Source organism: Tasmannia lanceolata, unplaced genomic scaffold, assembly GCF_043159265.1.
Source record: "Tasmannia lanceolata isolate RefF3 unplaced genomic scaffold, GAP_Taslan_0.1 ptg000019l, whole genome shotgun sequence".
Taxonomy (NCBI): Eukaryota; Viridiplantae; Streptophyta; class Magnoliopsida; order Canellales; family Winteraceae; genus Tasmannia; species Tasmannia lanceolata.
In genome coordinates this window covers 21,492,813-21,510,999 of record NW_027518696.1, presented here as the reverse complement: position 1 = coordinate 21,510,999, position 18,187 = coordinate 21,492,813, and the positions used below count along the sequence as shown (strand labels likewise).

Genomic DNA, 18,187 nt, shown 5'->3' with positions numbered 1-18,187 from the left:
ATGTCAACTCATTAAGGTTGTGTATTGGGAATGCTAGGCTAGCACTTCCTTAATCAAACGTATGAAGCTCCTTTGAAAAGGAGTGCATGGGAAAGAAGAGAAAAATGCAGGGCAGGCCCTCCTGAACTGAGACAAACCCGGAAAACAAGCATACATCTAGTTTTCAATAGTTATACGAAATTCCCTTTATATAGTATGAAAGGTGACTGTCGTCCTCTAGATAAGATGGCTAGCTAAGAAAGAGAGCTTAATCAATAATGGATCAAGCGAGAGCATCTAAAACAGACTTAGGCATAGTGATGGAAGTCAAACTAGAAACAAAGAAATGAAGGGAGGATGAGATACGATTACAAAACAACTGAGAAATAGGATGAGCAACGATATAAGAGCAAGTATGAGAAGCGATAGGCAAATCAGAAACATATGAACTAGGAGCTACAACATAATGCAAAGTACCTAAAGGAAAGCCATCAGACTAGTGAGGAGGATGGTTAGATGGAGATGATGCCTCTGTATTAGGATGCAAAATCCGACGTGGCCCGTGAGTATAAACCTGCTGCTGAGAAGTTGTGGTCTCTGGAGAAGCCAACAGTAATGGAAGAGGCAGGAAAGGCTCACCAACAAGATCAAGGACAGGATCGGAAAAGTATGGAGTAGACTCAAAGGTAACATCCGCGGAAAGGAAAGTTTTCTGCAAGAGAAGACTAACAGTTATAACCTTTGTGGGTACGAGAGTAACCCAGAAAGATGCACTTTTCCGCATGAGGATCCAACTTGTCAAGACCAGGAGCCAACTTCTGAACAAAGCAGGTACAACCAAAGACACTTGGGACCACCCAACAGATATAACACAGAAAATGGTTTCTGATCTGATAAGACAGAGGAAGGGAGATGATCCCCTAAGAAACAGGCTATGAGGACCGCATCACCCAAGTATAATTTGGGCACTCTCATCTGAAACAGCAGAATCTTTGTCATATCTAAAAGATATCGAATTTCCGTCTCAGCAATGCCATTATGCTGAGAGGTATAGGGACAAGAAGATTCATGGGTAATACCATGACAATCAAGGAATTGTTGAAATCCATTACACAGAGAAGTACTCCTTTGTCCTATCAATACGTAAGTAATTAATTGAACATTTAAATTGATTTGCAATTTCTGAATAGAATGTACGAAATGCAGTAAAAACTTCAGAACGATCTTTAATAAAAAACAATCATGTAAAGGAGAGGAACTCTCTCAAGTAGCTACAGAAACATGAGCAGAACTGGGAGGACACAACTCAGGATGCAAGTCATAGCAGAAATCAATAGCGTGGTCGTCCAGACCACAGTGGGTATAGTATCGGGATCCACAGCCCCCAACACCACAGCTTCCCCCGAGTCCTAGCCAGTGCCACAACCACGACGGCCACGGCTGCGACCATCACGTGCACCAAAACCATAACTAGAATGCACGGCGAGAGCATATCACTCAACGGAGGAGTAACCGGGGGTCTCGGTCCGCATAGCGTGCTGAACACGGGAGAAAACCTCATCAAGGGACGGTAAAGAACCAAGGCCCAAAATCTGCTGACAAATGAGAAGGAACTCGGGCTCTAAGACATCGAGAAACTAGACAACGCGCAAGTCACGTGCTTGTCTCTCTAGCACACCCGAATCTGTGGAGCAGGATAGATATGTATCAAACTGCTCGCATAAGGTGACAAAATGGGAATAGTAATCAGCCACAGATCAATCGTCACATCACAAATGTAAGAGCTCCAAGTAGACATCGCAGATCCGCGTCAAATTATTTTCAGCCGAATATAGTGTCTTGGAGCAACGCTAGACCCCTCTGGAAGTGTCAAGAAACATCATATGACCAGCAATTTTCGGCTCCATGCTCTGGGAGAGAAGACTCTAAATGATAGCATCCTCCTAGCTCCACTTTTCAAATGTCTTCTCCTTAAGTGGAGGAGGATCCTACATAAGGTAATTAGATTTGCCTTGGGCACGAAGATAGATCTAAACCGCCCGACGCCATGCTGGGTAATTTGATCCATCAAGCTTGATGGAGGTCATCTGTAGCAAAGGAAGAGACATATAGGAAGAACTAGCAGCGGTGGTGGTAGATGGGGCAAGCGCAGTCATGATGAATATCTACAACAGGCAACAACACACCACCAACAGCAAATCACCAACAATCACCACAAAGGAGCCACCAATAAACACTAACAAGGCTCCAACAAAGCACCAACAAATCAACAACACGTCACCAATGAAAGAATCATCAAAAACCTCAAACATAGACAATGCCAACCATCGTCACCACACGTCAATGCACAGTTCCGGAGGAAAGATACCCCACCAACACGCAGAAGCATCGCCAAGAAGAAGAAATCATCAACCATCGCCCCAGAACCAACAGATATAAGATGAAAATTCGTAGGGTTGAGTGTGTAAGCCCTCAAAGAGAAGGAAAAGTGAGATGGGTTAGGGTTAGGCTTAGATGTAGATGCAAAGGTATTAAGGACTGTTGGAAAGGGATTTAGGATCTAGGGTTAGGGTTTGAGGGTTGTAAAAGCCAAAAAATAGCCTTTTGTTTTAAGAGAAGAGGGGGGGGGGGGCAATGATATAATGAGATTTGGGTTAGGGTTTCGAGGGTGCGAAGGATTTGTGGGTGGGCGAACTGTGAGGGTGGGGTTTTGGGGGGGGTGAACTGCTAGGATTAGGTTTTGGGATGGATTTTAGGGTTAGGGTTGTGGAAGGGAACAAAGAGGGTTGAGGTAAGGGGCGGCAATGAGGATGAAGAAAAGAGAAGTGGTGAGGGGCGGCAGTAACTCCAAAACAGTGAGGGAAGGCGACAATGGGAGGTTTTGAGGTTGACAAAAACCCAAAAACGAAAAATATGAAGACGGGAGGGATGCGGCTACCTTGGATTAGGGTTTGAGGGGATGCGGTATAAGGAAGGGATGGAGGAGAGAGGCGGCACTGGTGGAGAGTTGATAGTGGATCCCAAATTGGTCCCTAGGGCACGTCAACCCTGGGGCTCTAATACCATATTAATTAGAGACATGAATGAGAGAGTGTGTTGTGTATGTCACACAACACACAAATATATATATATATATATATATATATATATATATATATATATATATATATATATATATATTGGAAAAGTGTTGATACTCAGTCTTGTAGCTAAGCTTATCTACTCGGTCAGGTTAAATACAGTGGAGGCCCACATTGTTTGGGTGATCCAAACCATTCATTTGAAAGTCCCTTACCTAGATAGGGTGTCCACAAAAAATCAGACCCATAGGATGATCCTAACCCATCCAACAGTGGAGGGAAAATGGGAGAAAAAAGGACAGACACAGTTTGTCCACAAATCTGCCCATTTTTCCCTCCATTGTTGGATGGGTTAGGATCATCCTATGGGTCTGATTTTTTGTGGACACCCTATCTAGGTAAGAGGCTTTCAAGTGAATTGTTTGGATCAACCAAACAATGTGGGCCTCCACTATATTTAACCCGACCGAGTAGATAAGCTTAGCTACAAGACCGAGTAGCAACACTTTTCCGTATATATAAACGTAAAGGGTGTACTAGCTGAAATGACTAGTATACCCTCAATGATTAATACACTTAACAGGTTCCTTTGAACAGGCGGAGTACTCGTGTCAGACACATGGGATTCCTACACTCCATCAATTCGGTTGCGACACTGCTAGATTCTTTTATCTACATTTTTCTGACAATATATGATATCTGCACTCTCTTGTTTTGATAATGGAACACCTCAATTAAACATGGTTGGCTGATCATAGGTTTTTGGCAATAATAACATCCTTCAACAGCTCATTAGAAAAATGTAAATTAAAGGAAAAGTTATATATTATTACTAAAAAAGGGAGTGTAAATATCAATTCCCTTTTTTGAAGTTTAATAGCAAATATTTACATTGACCATAGATTTTGAGATGTATCCATACTAATAGTAAGCTTATCATACAGAAAGAAGATATTAAATTTACCAAACCTATTAAAATTCCCAATGTAAAAATTGCTAAATCACATTATCGTATATATGTATTAAATTCTTAAAATTTGACTAAAATGTAGGATTGAATCCACGAATCCGCTCTTTTATGATTGCCAAATTTGACCCTTGGTACCCATGTCATATTCTGACACTAGCACAAACCTGCGACATAGGTTTTACATGATAAAATGTTTCACCAAGTCATGAAGTGCTATAATTATCCCAGCTATCAAGCTAAATTTTGATGGTTCTTCTTAAAAAATATGGGTCGGCTGGTGTTGATGGCTCAGTTAAAGATCATAAATGTGGTTTGAGGCATTTTTTATTGAAGGAGATTTCCTAAATGTGATGTGATGAACAAGGGTAGTGAGTTTACATTGAAGCTAGTGGACAATAAACAGAATCTAAATCTATGCAACCATTTGGATCTATCTTTTAATCATGACAGTAAGGTGAATTTTGAAGAGGATTATTCAGCGTAGGGTGCGGAGGGAGAACTATTCCTTGGTCATGAGTTTCCTATTCTTGATGTTGTGTAAAGTGATTTTTTTCCATTCCAGTATGAACATCTCAGACATGTTCTGATTGTATTATATTTTCCTTCTCTAGTAATGCCATATTTAGAACTAAAATAGTTCCATGCACAAGAAATACCATATAAGAGGGAAAAAATTTGCCCCGTTTCATTCCTTCTCTAGTAAATAACGATTAAGGTTCAGCAGCAATTAAATAATGAATTTCATTAGAAACACTATGCTTTGCATCATTCTGTAAGGCAGAGAAAAAGTAAATGTACAGATAAAAATGTAGGCCTAAGCAAGAACCCTTGTATTAAATATCCAACTCATCCATAATGCAGGCACCATGTTGTAGGTGCGAACAAAATTTGTATCCCTACAAATGCAAGGTGAGTACCTTATGAAATAGCCCAGAACTTCTTTCTGCAAATTAGCACATGCTCCATCTTCTTTTGATCATCTTCCAACATGTGGGATTTAACATCCCAGAGAAATTTTGGTGCAATATCTCTGATTCTTGACACAATGGATTCTTCGTCTCTTATAACAATAAATCCCTGCGCATTTGAAATTTTTTATGAAACCTGAAACACTTGCATTTGGTACATACTATCCTCAAAATAAAAAATGTCATCAAATCCAAAATGAATCTGAAGATGTATACATGAACTATTATTTGAAAAATGTTTTTGAATTATTTAGTGCTGTTAGTGTATGTATATGCCTATGGGCATATCCATATTTTGTACATTTCTTATTATATATAAATACATAAGTGAGGAGGAGACTCCCTAACTCACAATTTTTTTCTCTCATTCTCTTCCTCAACATGGTATCAGAGCCCTAGGGTTTTGATTCCCTAGGGACCCCCATTGCAGCCCCTCACCCTCCCTCTTCTTCTCTCCCTTCTCCTCTAACCCTAACCCTAACCCAACATCACCGCCCCCTCACCCTCTTCCCTTCCCTTCCCTAACCCTATCCCATGCCCCTCCCTTGACCCCGTTCCCCCCTCCTTCCCCACCCAGCACCCCCCCCCCCCTCCCTTTTCCCCTCCCAAGCCCCCCGCTCCTCCTCCCTTTTCTCCACCAACCCCTCCCTCCCTCCACTCGTACCCCCTCCCTCTTCTCCACCAGCCCCTCTCTCCTGCCCCCTCACCCCTCTCCCTCTCCCTTCCACAGCCCCCCGTCCCCCTCCCTTTTCTCCACCAGCCCCTCCCTCCCTCCACTCGTACCCCCTCCCTCTTCTCCACCAGCCCCTCTCTCCACCCATACCCTAACCCAAAACGGAAAAAAAAAAAAAAACCATCTCTATAGCCTAGAAATCTACTCCCGCAGCCTCACTTTTTCTTTGTCCTTCTTCTCCTAATGGCTTAAATCCTTATTTACCTACTTTCGTCTTCTTTTCGCGGCTATGATCTTATATCCCTAGATCTGTGTCTTCATCATGACAGCAAGGGTTTCATTCATGCCCTATTTATCATTTGTCTCTCTTCGAAGCTGCGGTCTCCGTTATTGATTTCTCTGCTCTCCGTCTTGGCATCGTTTCTTCTCGTCAGTTGATTCTCTCTTTTGATTATTTACTCATGGATAGCCCAGTTATTGAGGATCCCTCTCACAGGCGGCCCCCTGTGGCTACTGTTCCTGCGGCTCGCCCATCCTCCTCTTATAACCCTCCGTCTTCTTCGATGGATGGTTCTTTTCCTCCGATAACCACAGTCAGGCTTGATGGTTCCAATTACCTGAATTGGAAAGTGGCTTGTGGAGACCTATCTCATTGTTAGGGGGAAGATTCTATTCTTCGTCGTGACGCCCCTCCTTCTAGTGATCCCACTTATGATAGGGAGCAGGATGATGCCCTTATCCGTACTCTCCTTTGGCAGAGTATATCCCCTGAGATTTCCGAGACCATGATACACCTTCCCACTGCTCGCCAGGTTTGGGATCATACTGCTACTACGTTCTCCGGGAAAGGCAACCTCTCTCGAATCTGTTCCACATATTCTCAGTGGATGAGCCGCGGAGACACTCCTCTCTCGACCTACTAAAGTCAATTTGTTTCCCATTGCCAGCAGTTAGATGTTCTTATGCCTCTTACCACTTATTTGACTACGGCGATGCAGCAGCGTGATCAGATACGTGTCGTTCAGTTTCTCGAGACTTTAGGTCCTGAGTACACGCATCTCCGTCAGCAGATATTTGCATCTGGCACGATGCCCTCTCTTCAGGAGGTTTACTTGCGTGACCAACAGTGTACTCTTGGTGAATCTGTGTCAGCTCCTTCGGTTGATATTACTGTCATTGCTGCCTATGGCATAGGTGACCGTGCTACTCGGGATGGAGGCACCTTTGGTCGTGACCGTGGCCGTGATTCTAGTCGTGGTGGTCGTGGCAGTGGACGTGATCTTCCTGCAGGGCGTGGTGGCCGACCACGTCCATATTGCTCGCATTGTCGTCGTGAGGGACACTATATGGAGACTTGCTCTGTTTTGCACCCTGAGCTTCGTCCTTCCTCTGAGGCTCTTTTTGGCCGCTCCGCACACCTCGCTGCACCAGATTCTTCTGAACCTTCCTCTGCTTCTGTTCCGCCCAGCACTGGGCCTCAGGCTGATGGTGTTTTTATGTCTCATGCTGACTATGATGAGTTACAGTGTCTCCGATCTACCAGCCATCCCCCGACTGCGACTTTTGCTCAGCCAGGTAGGTCCCCTGCATCTCTTCTTACTAACTCCAGCTCTTAGATCATTGATTCTGGAGCCTCGAATCATATGAAAGGTACTTCCTCACTTCGTTCATTTCGTCCACTTTCTTATCAGTCCATCACACTGGCTGATGGGAGCTCCACTCCTATCTTTGGTGTTGGTGATATTTATCCTTGTGTTGGACTTACATTATCCTCTGTTCTATGTGTGCCTAAGTCACCCTTTAATTTACTCTCAGTTAGTCAGCTTACTAAAAATCTCATCTGTTCTGTCTCATTTTATCCCTCTTACTACTTGTTCCAGGATCTCTTGAATGGGAGGACGATTGGCTCGGGCCGTGAGATAGATGGGCTTTATCGTCTGGACTGCACCCCTTCTCATATTATTTTACACAGCTCCAGTGACGCATATCAATGGCACTGTCGTCTTGGAATCCCAGCCTTGCTCGTTTGCGACATACATCTATAGTTTCTTCTTTTGTTACCCCCTTTACGTGCTTGTGAACTTGGGAAACACCATAGGGTGTCCTTCACGTCTAGGCCTGTTAGTCGGGCCTCGCACCCCTTTGATTTAGTGCATTCCGATGTATGGGGTCCCGTGCGGACTACCTCTGTTTTTTGACACGTTACTTTATTATTTTTATTGATGATTATTCACGTATGTGTTGGCTTTATTTACTAAAAGATTGCTCAGAAGTATTCTCTGTTTTTCATACTTTTCATTCAGAAATTACTAACCAATTTAATTGCATTCTTAAATGCCTTCGCACTGATAATGCCAGGGAATATTTCTCAAAGTCCAATGCTTTTGAGGAATTTCTTTCCACTCGCGGTATACTACATCAATCTTTATGTGCTCACACCTCTCAACAGAATGGTATAGCTGAACGGAAAATGCGATCTTTATTGGATGGAACTCGCACTCTTCTCTTCCAGATGCGAGTTCCCAAATCTTATTGGGGCGATGCGGTTCTCACTGCTAACTATCTGGCCAATCGGCTTCCATCCTCGGTTCTAGGCGGCTCATCCCCTTTCTCAATTTTACGTCCTCATCATGAGCCATTTCCTCTTCCTCCTCGGGTATTCGGGTGTGTTTGCTTTGTCCACAATCTTGGGTCTGGTTTGGATAAATTAGATCCTAAATCTGAACAATGCATTTTCATCGGCTACTCACGCACCCAGAAAGGTTATCGCTGTTATAGCCCTCGGTTGCGTTGATCCTATGTATCGGCGGATGTTTCCTTCTTCGAGATTGAACCCTTCTTTCTGAGCTCTCCGGATACGACCCCACTCTCTCATTCTTCAGATCTTCCTCTACTGATTCCCTTTCTTCCTGACCTGGTTATCTGTCCATCTCCATCGTCTCTCTTACCTTCTCCTTCTGTGGTTCATGCTCCAGATACCTCTTCTCCCTTACAGATACCTTCACATCCTCCAGCTCCATTAATTAAGAAGACCTATCAGCGCCGCCATACCTCTACAGCTCATTCATCTCCGGCAGCGTCATCGCCAGCCCATCAGAAGCTCCCTCCTTCCACATCTGAGGTATCTATCGACTCTCGTATTGCCTCCCGCACTCGGTCTCATAGTACTGCTCATCCTATTTCGTCTTTTGTTTCATATGATGCTCTCACGCCTGCTTTCCGCAGTTTTGTATTCTCTCTCTCTCTTCTGCTTCTTTGCCAAAGTACTTGGCTGCAGCACGTGATCACTCGGGATGGCGCCCTGCTATGGACCTTGAGATGGATGCCCTTCAGGCAAATCAGACTTGGGATTTAGTTTCACTGCCTCCTGGTGCATGCTCCGTTGGGTGTCGTTGGGACTATACTGTGAAATATTTGCCTGATGACTCTGTTGAGCGCCTTAAGGTGCTCTTGATTGCCAAAGGGTACACTCAGACGTTTGGTGTAGACTATGGCGAGACATTTTCTCTTGTGGCCAAGATTCCTTCATTGCATGATCTACTTTCTCTTGCTGTCAATCAAGGCTGACCTCTACATCAATTGGATGTCAAAAATGCTTTTCTTCATGGCGAGCTCAGAGAGGAAGTTTACATGGAGCAACCTCCTGGGTATGTTGCTCAAGGGAAGATGTCATCCTCTGTGTGTCGATTAAAAAAAGCCATTTACGGTCTCAAGCAGTCTCCTAGAGCATGGTTTGGAAGGTTCAGTAATGCCATTATGCGCTTTGGTATGAAGCAGTAGGGGTGGCCAGAACCGAAGAACCGAACCGGAACCGAAGAACCGAACCGGAACCGAACTGTAAAAAAATATTTTTGGTCCGGTTCGGTTCTATTGATGAAGAACCGAAATTATTCGGTTCGGTTCCGGGTCTAATGTTCTCGGTTCGGTTCCGGAACCGAAGAACCGAACTTTGAATATATATATATATATATATATATATATATATATATATATATATAATATTTTTATATTTCTATTATACATATACTTAATAATATAAATTACTTATAATATTAATAAGTAATAGTTAATACTATTCTTATAATAAGAAAGTAACTTATATTATAACTTTAATTAAAAGTTTTTATAAATTATAATTAATAATTAATAATTAGCCATTAGAACCGAAGAACCGGACCGAACCGAACCGATTATGTTCGGTCCGGTTCGGTTCGGTACTACTGTGTACTACGGTTCGGTTCGGTTCTTACGGTTCATGGAACCGGGAACCGAGAACCGAACCGGTTGGCCACCCCTATGAAGCAGTGTGCGGTTGATCATTCTGTCTTCAGCTGGTCAGTCTATAGTTTGGTGTGTACTCTTGATAGTCTATGTCGATGACATCATCATCACTGGCAGTGATATAGTTGGAACCAGAAATTGAAGACATTCTTGCAAAATGAGTTATCTTCCAAGGATTTGGGTCGTCTTAGATACTTCTTGGGTATTGAAGTTGCATATTCGACAAAGGGGATTTCTCTGTCACAGAGGAAATATGTCTTAGACTTGCTTGAGGAGACAGGTTGTCTTGGAGTGAAACCTGCCTCAGTTCCCATGGACGGTTACTACCTGAAGAGGGAGACTTGATAGATAACCCGGGCAGATATAGGAGGCTGGTTAGTAAACTCATCTACCTTACAGTCACATGCCCAGATATCTCATTTGCTGTTGGTGCTGTCAACCAACATATGAGTTCACCTCGTACTTCACACTGGGCAGCAGTTTTTCAAATTCTTCAGTATTTAAAAAGTGCTCCAGGTAGAGGGTTACAATTCAAGAAACATGGACATCAGAAGATAGAAGGGTACACAGATGCAGATTGGGCAGGATCTCCAGCTGATAGGAGATCTACCACAGGATACTGCACATTTGTGGGAGGTAATCTTATGTCATGGCGGAGTAAGAAACAGGAAGTTATCTCCAAATCTAGTGCAGAGGCGGAGTATAGAGCTATAGCACGTACAAGTGGAGAGCTCATTTGGTTACGCTCTCTCTTATCAGAGATCGGTTTCTCCCCATCATCTCCTTCTCAGTTATATTGCGACAACAAGGCAGCGATTCACATTGCCACAAATCCAGTCTTTCATGAGAGAACTAAACATATCGAGGTTGATTGCCACCACCGGATTCAGAAAGGAGAAATATGCACAGTGTTCACTAGATCGGTGGACCTATTAGCGGATATGTTTACCAAGCCATTGAACAAAGCTAAATTGAGTGATAATTGTAGCAAGCTACGAATGTTTGACATATACATTCCAACTTGAGGGGGAGTGTTAGTGTATGTATATGCCTAAGGGCATATGCGTCTTTTGTACATTTCTCATTATATATAAATACATAAGTGAGGGGGAGACTCCCTAACTCACAATTTCTTTCTCTCATTCTCTTCCTCAACAAGTGTATAGAGGACACTTGTGATAGACATTGTAGCAGATAACAGGTGTTGGACCTTGTAGATCGTCCAGAGGACATGATTACAAACACTAAAACAAGGATATTTCAAAAGAAACAATAGATTTTCTCTTCGGTAGACAGTAACAAGGAAGCCAAATCTTAGGAAGCCGCAAAGAGAAGAGAAGAGAAGAGACAGAATAGTAGAGGAAAACTGAGTTCTTGAGGGTTCAACTACAACTCTACAACCACTAGCAAACTACAACTCTACAACCACTAGCATCAATATATTAACTAAGTTCCATATAATTCAAAAAATAAAAAACTAAATTCCATTAATTACATAGGTCACCAATAATGATGGCCCTATCTTAATTACATAGGTTACCACTTAAGATGGTTTGGGCATATCCAACATAGGCCTTTGGATGCTCCAGTGAGAAGAAGTGACTCATGCCAAGTTGATTATCTACAGATACGGCAGTAGATTGTTAGTTCTGGGTCCTTCCATCTCTCGCTGAAGTGTTTTCTCGGGCACAGCATATGAGGGTGGCTCAGGCTAGTGACCCTAGTGTTGATGGATCCGCCCGTGCTACTTATGTTAGTGGCGATCGAGGTCATGGTTTTGGCAAATTTGGTTGTTGCCGTGATGGTAGTGGTCGTGGTCGTGGCTGTGCTAGTGGTCATGCTTCAGGGGGAGATCCTGGACGTGGGTCTCGCTACTGTAAGCCACTGTCGTATGGACGGTCAGAGTGTTGATTACTACTATGATTTACATCCAGAACTTCGCCCCTACTGCCTTGCTAATGCTTTCATATCTACCTCTGATAGCCCTCCCCCTCCTGCTACATAGGCCTCTTCTAACTTGTCAGTCGTGCTGACTATGAGGAACTTCTGTATTTATGTGACAAAGGCAAGCAATCCACTGCCGTGTTTGCCCAACAAGGTAGCCCATCCTGTTTTCTTATTAGTACTGCTCCTGGATCATGGCTCATAGATTGAGGGACATCTCATCACATGACTGGTAATTCTAAGCTTCTCTCTTCTTTCCAATCATACCCCTCTATGACCCCCAAGGTTTTAAATTTCGGTTTTGGTGTCGGTTTCAGCCGAAATCATGTAAAAATACGACAACGATTTCGGTTTTTTTTTTCAATTTCGACCGAAATGTCAAAAATTTCAGTGTGAATTTCGGTGGAAATTTTAGCTATTTCGGTGGAAATTTCATAAATTTCGGTGGACATATTTAAAATTTTGGTGGAAATTTTGTAAAATTGGCTAAAAAAAGAAATTTCAACTGCGGCGAAATTTCAGAATTTCGATTAAATTTCGTCGAAATCTTGTAAAGAAACGACTTCATGTAAATGTCGTTTGCGGTCATTTCTTTTCATTTCGGCCGAAATTTAAAACCGTGATGACCCCTCAGACTGTTACATTAGCATATGGAACTGCATCCCCCGTCTCTGGGGTTGGTATCGTCTCCACCTCTAATGGACTTCATTGATCTCCTGTTCTCTGTGTCCCTTCATTTCATATTAATTACTATCTGTGAGTCAGTTGACTAAATCTCTAAATTGCTTTTTTCTTTCTTTCCTTTTTACTGTACTTTTCAGGATTTGAAGACTGGGACGAGGATTGGCTTGGGCCGTGAGATCGGTGGACTATACTATTTTGAACAGACCTGTGCTGGTGTTGCGCTTCGGACCTATGTTGATGCCTATTAGTGCCATTGTTGTTTGGGCCATCCTCCTACCGAAAAGCTTCGACAATCACCTTTTGTGTCTAGTCTTGTTGAGTCCTTTTCTTTTGAGTCTTGTGAGATGGGAAAACAACATCGCGTGTCTTTCCTTCACGTGGTGTTCGCCGTGTGTCGCATTCTTTTGAACTTATTCATTCTGATGTACGGGGTCCTTCACACACTACTTCTTTACATGGATTTCGATATATTGTTACATTTGTTGATCACTATTCATGTGCTACCTTGTTACTTCTTCCTAAAGATCGTTCTGAAATCTTTAATGTTTTTCGTACCTTTTATTTTGAAATTGCAAATTAATTTAAATGCTCTATTTCTTGCTTGTGTACTGATAATGCTAGAGAATATTTCTCTAATGGCGTGTTTGGATGACTGGATTAGGAAATAAGAATGGGAGTTCGATTCTTTTTGGGCTAATTCACACGTTTGGCACGAAATTAGGAAAGGGTATGGAGACCCCAAGCGGAAATAAGGATGGAATATCGGGGAGATTTCGTTACCCGCCTAAGTAGGTGGTATTCTGATTCCCATCCATCTCTCTCTCTCTCTCTCCCCCCAAAACAGCCACTCCAAAGCTCTATCTCTGTCGTCAAAATATTCATTTTCTCGCTGAGACGAAAGGAAAAAAAAAAAAGCAAACTCAAAATGTTTGAGGGTTGTGTCGGCAAGATACCTGGTTTCTTAGTATGAGACGGATGGAGAAAAAGGAAAACCCGAATTTTTTCAGGGCCGGTTCAGCAAAATACCCTGTATTTTCCTAGTAAATCTGTATTTATCTACTAGTTTTTTTTATTAGGGTTTGTTCTAACGGGATCTTTATCTTGGTGATGTTTATAGGGTTTAGTTGAATCGCTACTACAAAAGGCTGTAATAGGGTTAGGGTTGGTATCCCTTTCTTAGGGTTAGGATTTAAATCTTTCTGTTGGTCAAGATTTTTTATCGACCAAAACAATTCTCAGTAGAAAAGCTAAGGTGGGTTTGGAGAAGCATGAGAGATCATTGATGAGAGAAAAGAGGGTTTCGGAGAGGAGGCAAATGTACAATTCCCTGATTCTAAAAACCCATCCAAACATCACAATCCGAATTGTCATTCCCTTTACCATGGGAATTGGTATGGGTATGGAATTTGATATCCATACCGATTCCTCATTCCTGTAATCCAAGGGTAATGGATTCCATCAATTTCTTGATACTCGTTGCATTATCCATCAATCTTCTTGTGCTTATACCTCGCAGCAGAATGGAGTTGCTGAAAGGAAGATATTGTACTTATTAGATATGACTCCCACTATCATGTTCTAGATGAGAGTACCCAAGATATATTGGGGTGATGCAGCTCTCACTACTTGCTTCTTAAGGATCCGTCTCCCTTCCTCTGTCTTGTCTGGCCAGACACTATTCTTCATCTTATACCCCTTGGGTGATCCTTTTCCCTTAATTCCTCAGGTATTTGGTTGTACCTGTTTTGTTCATAAGTTGGCTCCTGGTCTTTACAAACTAGCAGTGTTGCATGGATTAGGATTCATGTGTCGGGATCCAACTCGGTTTCGTGGTGTCGGATTCGGCAAACCCCCAAAAGTAGGATTCGGATTTGGTAATTTTTAAATAAAATAAAATTTTCAAAATTTAAAATTTAAATATATATATATATATATATATGAAAATTTTGAGGATTGAGGCGAGTTTTGTATTAAGAAAGTTGGAGGAAGGGGGTCAATGTTCGAAGGTCGAGGCGGTAGGGTTTTTATTAAAAGAGTATGGGTTGTGCTTTCATATAAAAAAAGTTAAGAAGAAAATATGTTTAAAGGGAAAATATACAGGATTCGCATTTCAAAAGAGATAACGATGAATCGGATTCGCCCGAAACAAAGGGATTCATGCTGGACACGGCTACACCAAGAATCCGGGTGTGTCCCACGTGAATCCATGTCCGATTCGGATGCGGAGACGTGTCGACACGGATTCGGCATAGAGGGGCAAAGAATCCATGCAACATAGCAAACTAGATCCTTGTATGGAGAAATGTATCTTTTTGGGTTACTCTCACACCCATAAAGGATACAATTATTATAGTCCTCGACTGCGAAAAACATTTGTTTCTGCAGATGTCAGCTTCTTCGAGGTTACTCCTTATTTTCCTTATCCCGCTCCCGCTCCTATTGAAATGCCCAGTCTGTCACTTCCGCTTCTGTCTGGTCCTCCTGATACAACTCGCGAGACACTTCCTGTGATGACTACTACAGAGACTATAGAGGCACCACCTACTTATGAGGTTCAGGTTTATACTAGTGGATCACGCCAGGTTGTTCTTCCCACTACAATGGCACCCTCTCCGCCCGCCAATTCTCTTCCTCAATCGGATGGGTCTCTATCAGGTACTCCTCCTGTATCTGATTCTTCTATTGCTTCATGCACTCGCTCTCGTACTTCTACACACCCCATTTCACAATTTGTTTCTTATAAGCATCTCTCACCTTCATTTAACTCCTTCGTTTCTAGCTTATCTTCTATTTCTGTGTCTTAGTCCGTTCAGATGCTCTTGCTCATCCGGGTGGCGGACTGCCATGGATGCCGAAATGGCTACACTTCATTCTAATAACACATTGTAGCTGGTTTCTCTTCCCTCTGGAACTCATCCTATTGGTTGTCTATGGGTCTTCACTGTTAAGTAACTTCCAAATGGGACTATCGAACATCTCAAAGCGCGCCATGTGGCTTAAGGATATACACAAACGTTTGTGGTGGATTATCAGGAGACCTTCTCACATGTGGCCAAGATACCCTTGGTTCGTATTCTTATTTCCCTCGCCGTTAATCGGGGCTGGCCGTTATATCAATGGGATGTGAAGAATGCTTTCCTTCACGGCAATCTCACTGAGGAGGTGTATATGGAGCAACCTCCTGAGTATGTTGCTCAGGGGGGAATGTATTCCTCAGTTTGCCGCCTTCGCAAAGCTATTTATGGGCTCAAACAATCCCCCAGGGTATGGTTTGGAGGGTTCAGTGATGCAGTGTTACACTTCGACATGAAGCGGTGTTCATTTGATCATTTAGTGTTCAGCAACCAGTCCGCTGCTGGATATATCTTTTTATAGTATATGTGGATGGTATTGTGATCATAGGGAATGACAAAGGTGGCATACAGAGGCTAAAGACCTTCCTTCAAGGGGGGAGTTCTCCACTAAAGAGTTGGGCCTTCTCAGGTATTTCCATAGAATTGAGGTAGCATATTCTCGGGGTGGACATTCCTTATAACAGAGAAAATATATGTTGGACATTTTAGAGGAAACAGGCTCAATGGGGATAAAGTCTACCTCTGAACCTATGGATCCAAATGTAAAACTTCTTCCTGAAGAGGGAGGCCTGTTGGATGATCCTGGTCGATACAGAAGGCTGGTTGGAAAGTTAATCTATCTAACTATTACCCGTCCTGATATCCCATATGTTGTAGGAGTGGTCACTCAGTACATGAGTTCTCCACATACCTCTCATTGGGCAGCAGTGGTTCAGATCATTAAGTATCTAAAAGGTATTCCAGGGAAAGGCTTGTGCTTCAAGAAATATGGTCATGAGAGAATAGAAGAGTTTACTGATGCGGATTGAGCAAGATCTCCAATAGACAGGAGATCAACCACCCGATATTGTACTTTTTTAGAGGTAATCTGGTGTCTTGGAGGAGTAAGAAACAAGATGTTGTAGCCAAATCTAATGCGGAAGCATAATACCGAGCCATGTCCTATACAAGTGGAAAACTGCTTTGGTTATGCTCATTCTTATCAGCCTTGGCACACACCCTATCCATGGAAGGGCCTTCCAAATGAATGCTTTGGATCCCCCCAAAAATGTGGCCCCCACTATGGTTTGTGCGGCCATGCACAGATAGCTTATCTGTGCAGCTGCACATACTTCATTTCCTCTTATTAAATACTAACCATGAACTTAATGAAAAATACAAATATTTAAATGAAGATGAAGAAGAGTTAAGAACTAACTCATCTCAAGAAATTGAACATCTAGAAGACAAGCTAAAAGAGATGAAGTTAGAAAAGGAAGAACTTAGGCTAGGAAACATCAAGCTACAAGAAGAAAACAAAAACATATGCAACCATAATCACTCTTATAGTTCATATCATCCCTCTACCCATGACCATTCATGCTAATATTGTGGTAGAGTTGGGCATTACAAATCTAAATGCAAATTTAGGTTTTTAAGGTCAAACAAGTTTGTTTGGATCATGGTTTTAAATTTCGGCCGAAACATTTCGTTTCGGCAGAAATATTTCGGTTTCGGCACAAACCGAAACGAAATTCACATGAAGTCGTTTCTTTATAAGATTTCACCGAAATTCCGAAAAATATCACCGAAATTTCGGTTGAAATTTAATTTTTGGACTTCTTACAAAATTGCTGCCAAAATTTTAAAAATGTACACCGAAATGTTATAATTTCCACCGAAATAGCCAAAGTTTCAACCGAATTTGCCGAAATTGACACCGAAATTTTAGACATTTCGGTCGAAATTAAAAAAATAAATGAAATCATAATCATATTTTTACATGGTTTCGGCCGAAATTTCGGCCTAAAGGTGGCCGAAACCGACACCGAAACCGAAATTTAAAACCTTGGTTTGGATAAGAAAAGATACACTGCCAAGAACAAACTTAAATGGACCCAAGGTAATGTGGGTTCCAAAGTCCCCTACTCAAAACATTCATTGAATATATTAATCTAGGGGTTGTGCTTAATTGTAACATCATATACATTTTCTCTACATACTTTACTTCATTGCATTAATCATGGTATCTAGACTACATGAGCTTAATTGACATATCTTCTCATTTTTTAACATTAGATATATATATATATATATATATATATATATATATATATATATCAATGCACTCATAATAAGAATATATCTATGTTCATAGAGCCTAAATGATCATATCATATACTAAATCATAGTCTATGAAGAAATCAAGAACATATCTATTCTAGACTATTATTGTGCTATATTTAATATCTCTTTAGAAAAATCCCTCTAACTGCAAAATCACATATGCACTTAGCATCCACAAGTAGAAGAAATTATCATGTTGATATTTTTGCTAGAATTAGGTCAAACATATTGCAAGTACCCCATCTAGCAAAACCAATCAAAGAACATCCACATAGAACTGTAAAGGAAATCAAGAAATTCATGTCACACCAACCAAATAGGCCAAAACGGAAGAAAAATAGAAATAAATTTTTAGACATCCTCAAACAACTCATGGGACAAACCTGGAAGTCTATTATAATCCCATGAAAAAGGGAAAAATAGGAAAA

At 41.9% G+C, this 18,187-nt stretch overlaps 1 protein-coding gene across 2 annotated transcripts in view; it reads right to left on the bottom strand.

Moving 5' to 3' along the window:
- Positions 1-1,249: 1,249 nt before the first annotated feature.
- LOC143853195 (putative methyltransferase PMT7) overlaps positions 1,250-18,187 on the bottom strand; it is a 49,542-nt gene continuing 32,604 nt past the window's right edge. The window contains exons 7-8 of one of the 2 annotated variants that reach the window (XM_077362936.1): positions 4,947-5,106; positions 1,250-2,144 (exon numbers count right to left, since the gene is read on the bottom strand). In XM_077362936.1, the coding sequence (XP_077219051.1) occupies positions 4,948-5,106 (159 nt within the window). In that variant the 3' untranslated portion in view covers positions 1,250-2,144; position 4,947. Of the gene's footprint in view, positions 2,145-4,682; positions 5,107-18,187 lie in introns of those variants that run through there. The other variant, XM_077362935.1, reaches the window with a different exon arrangement.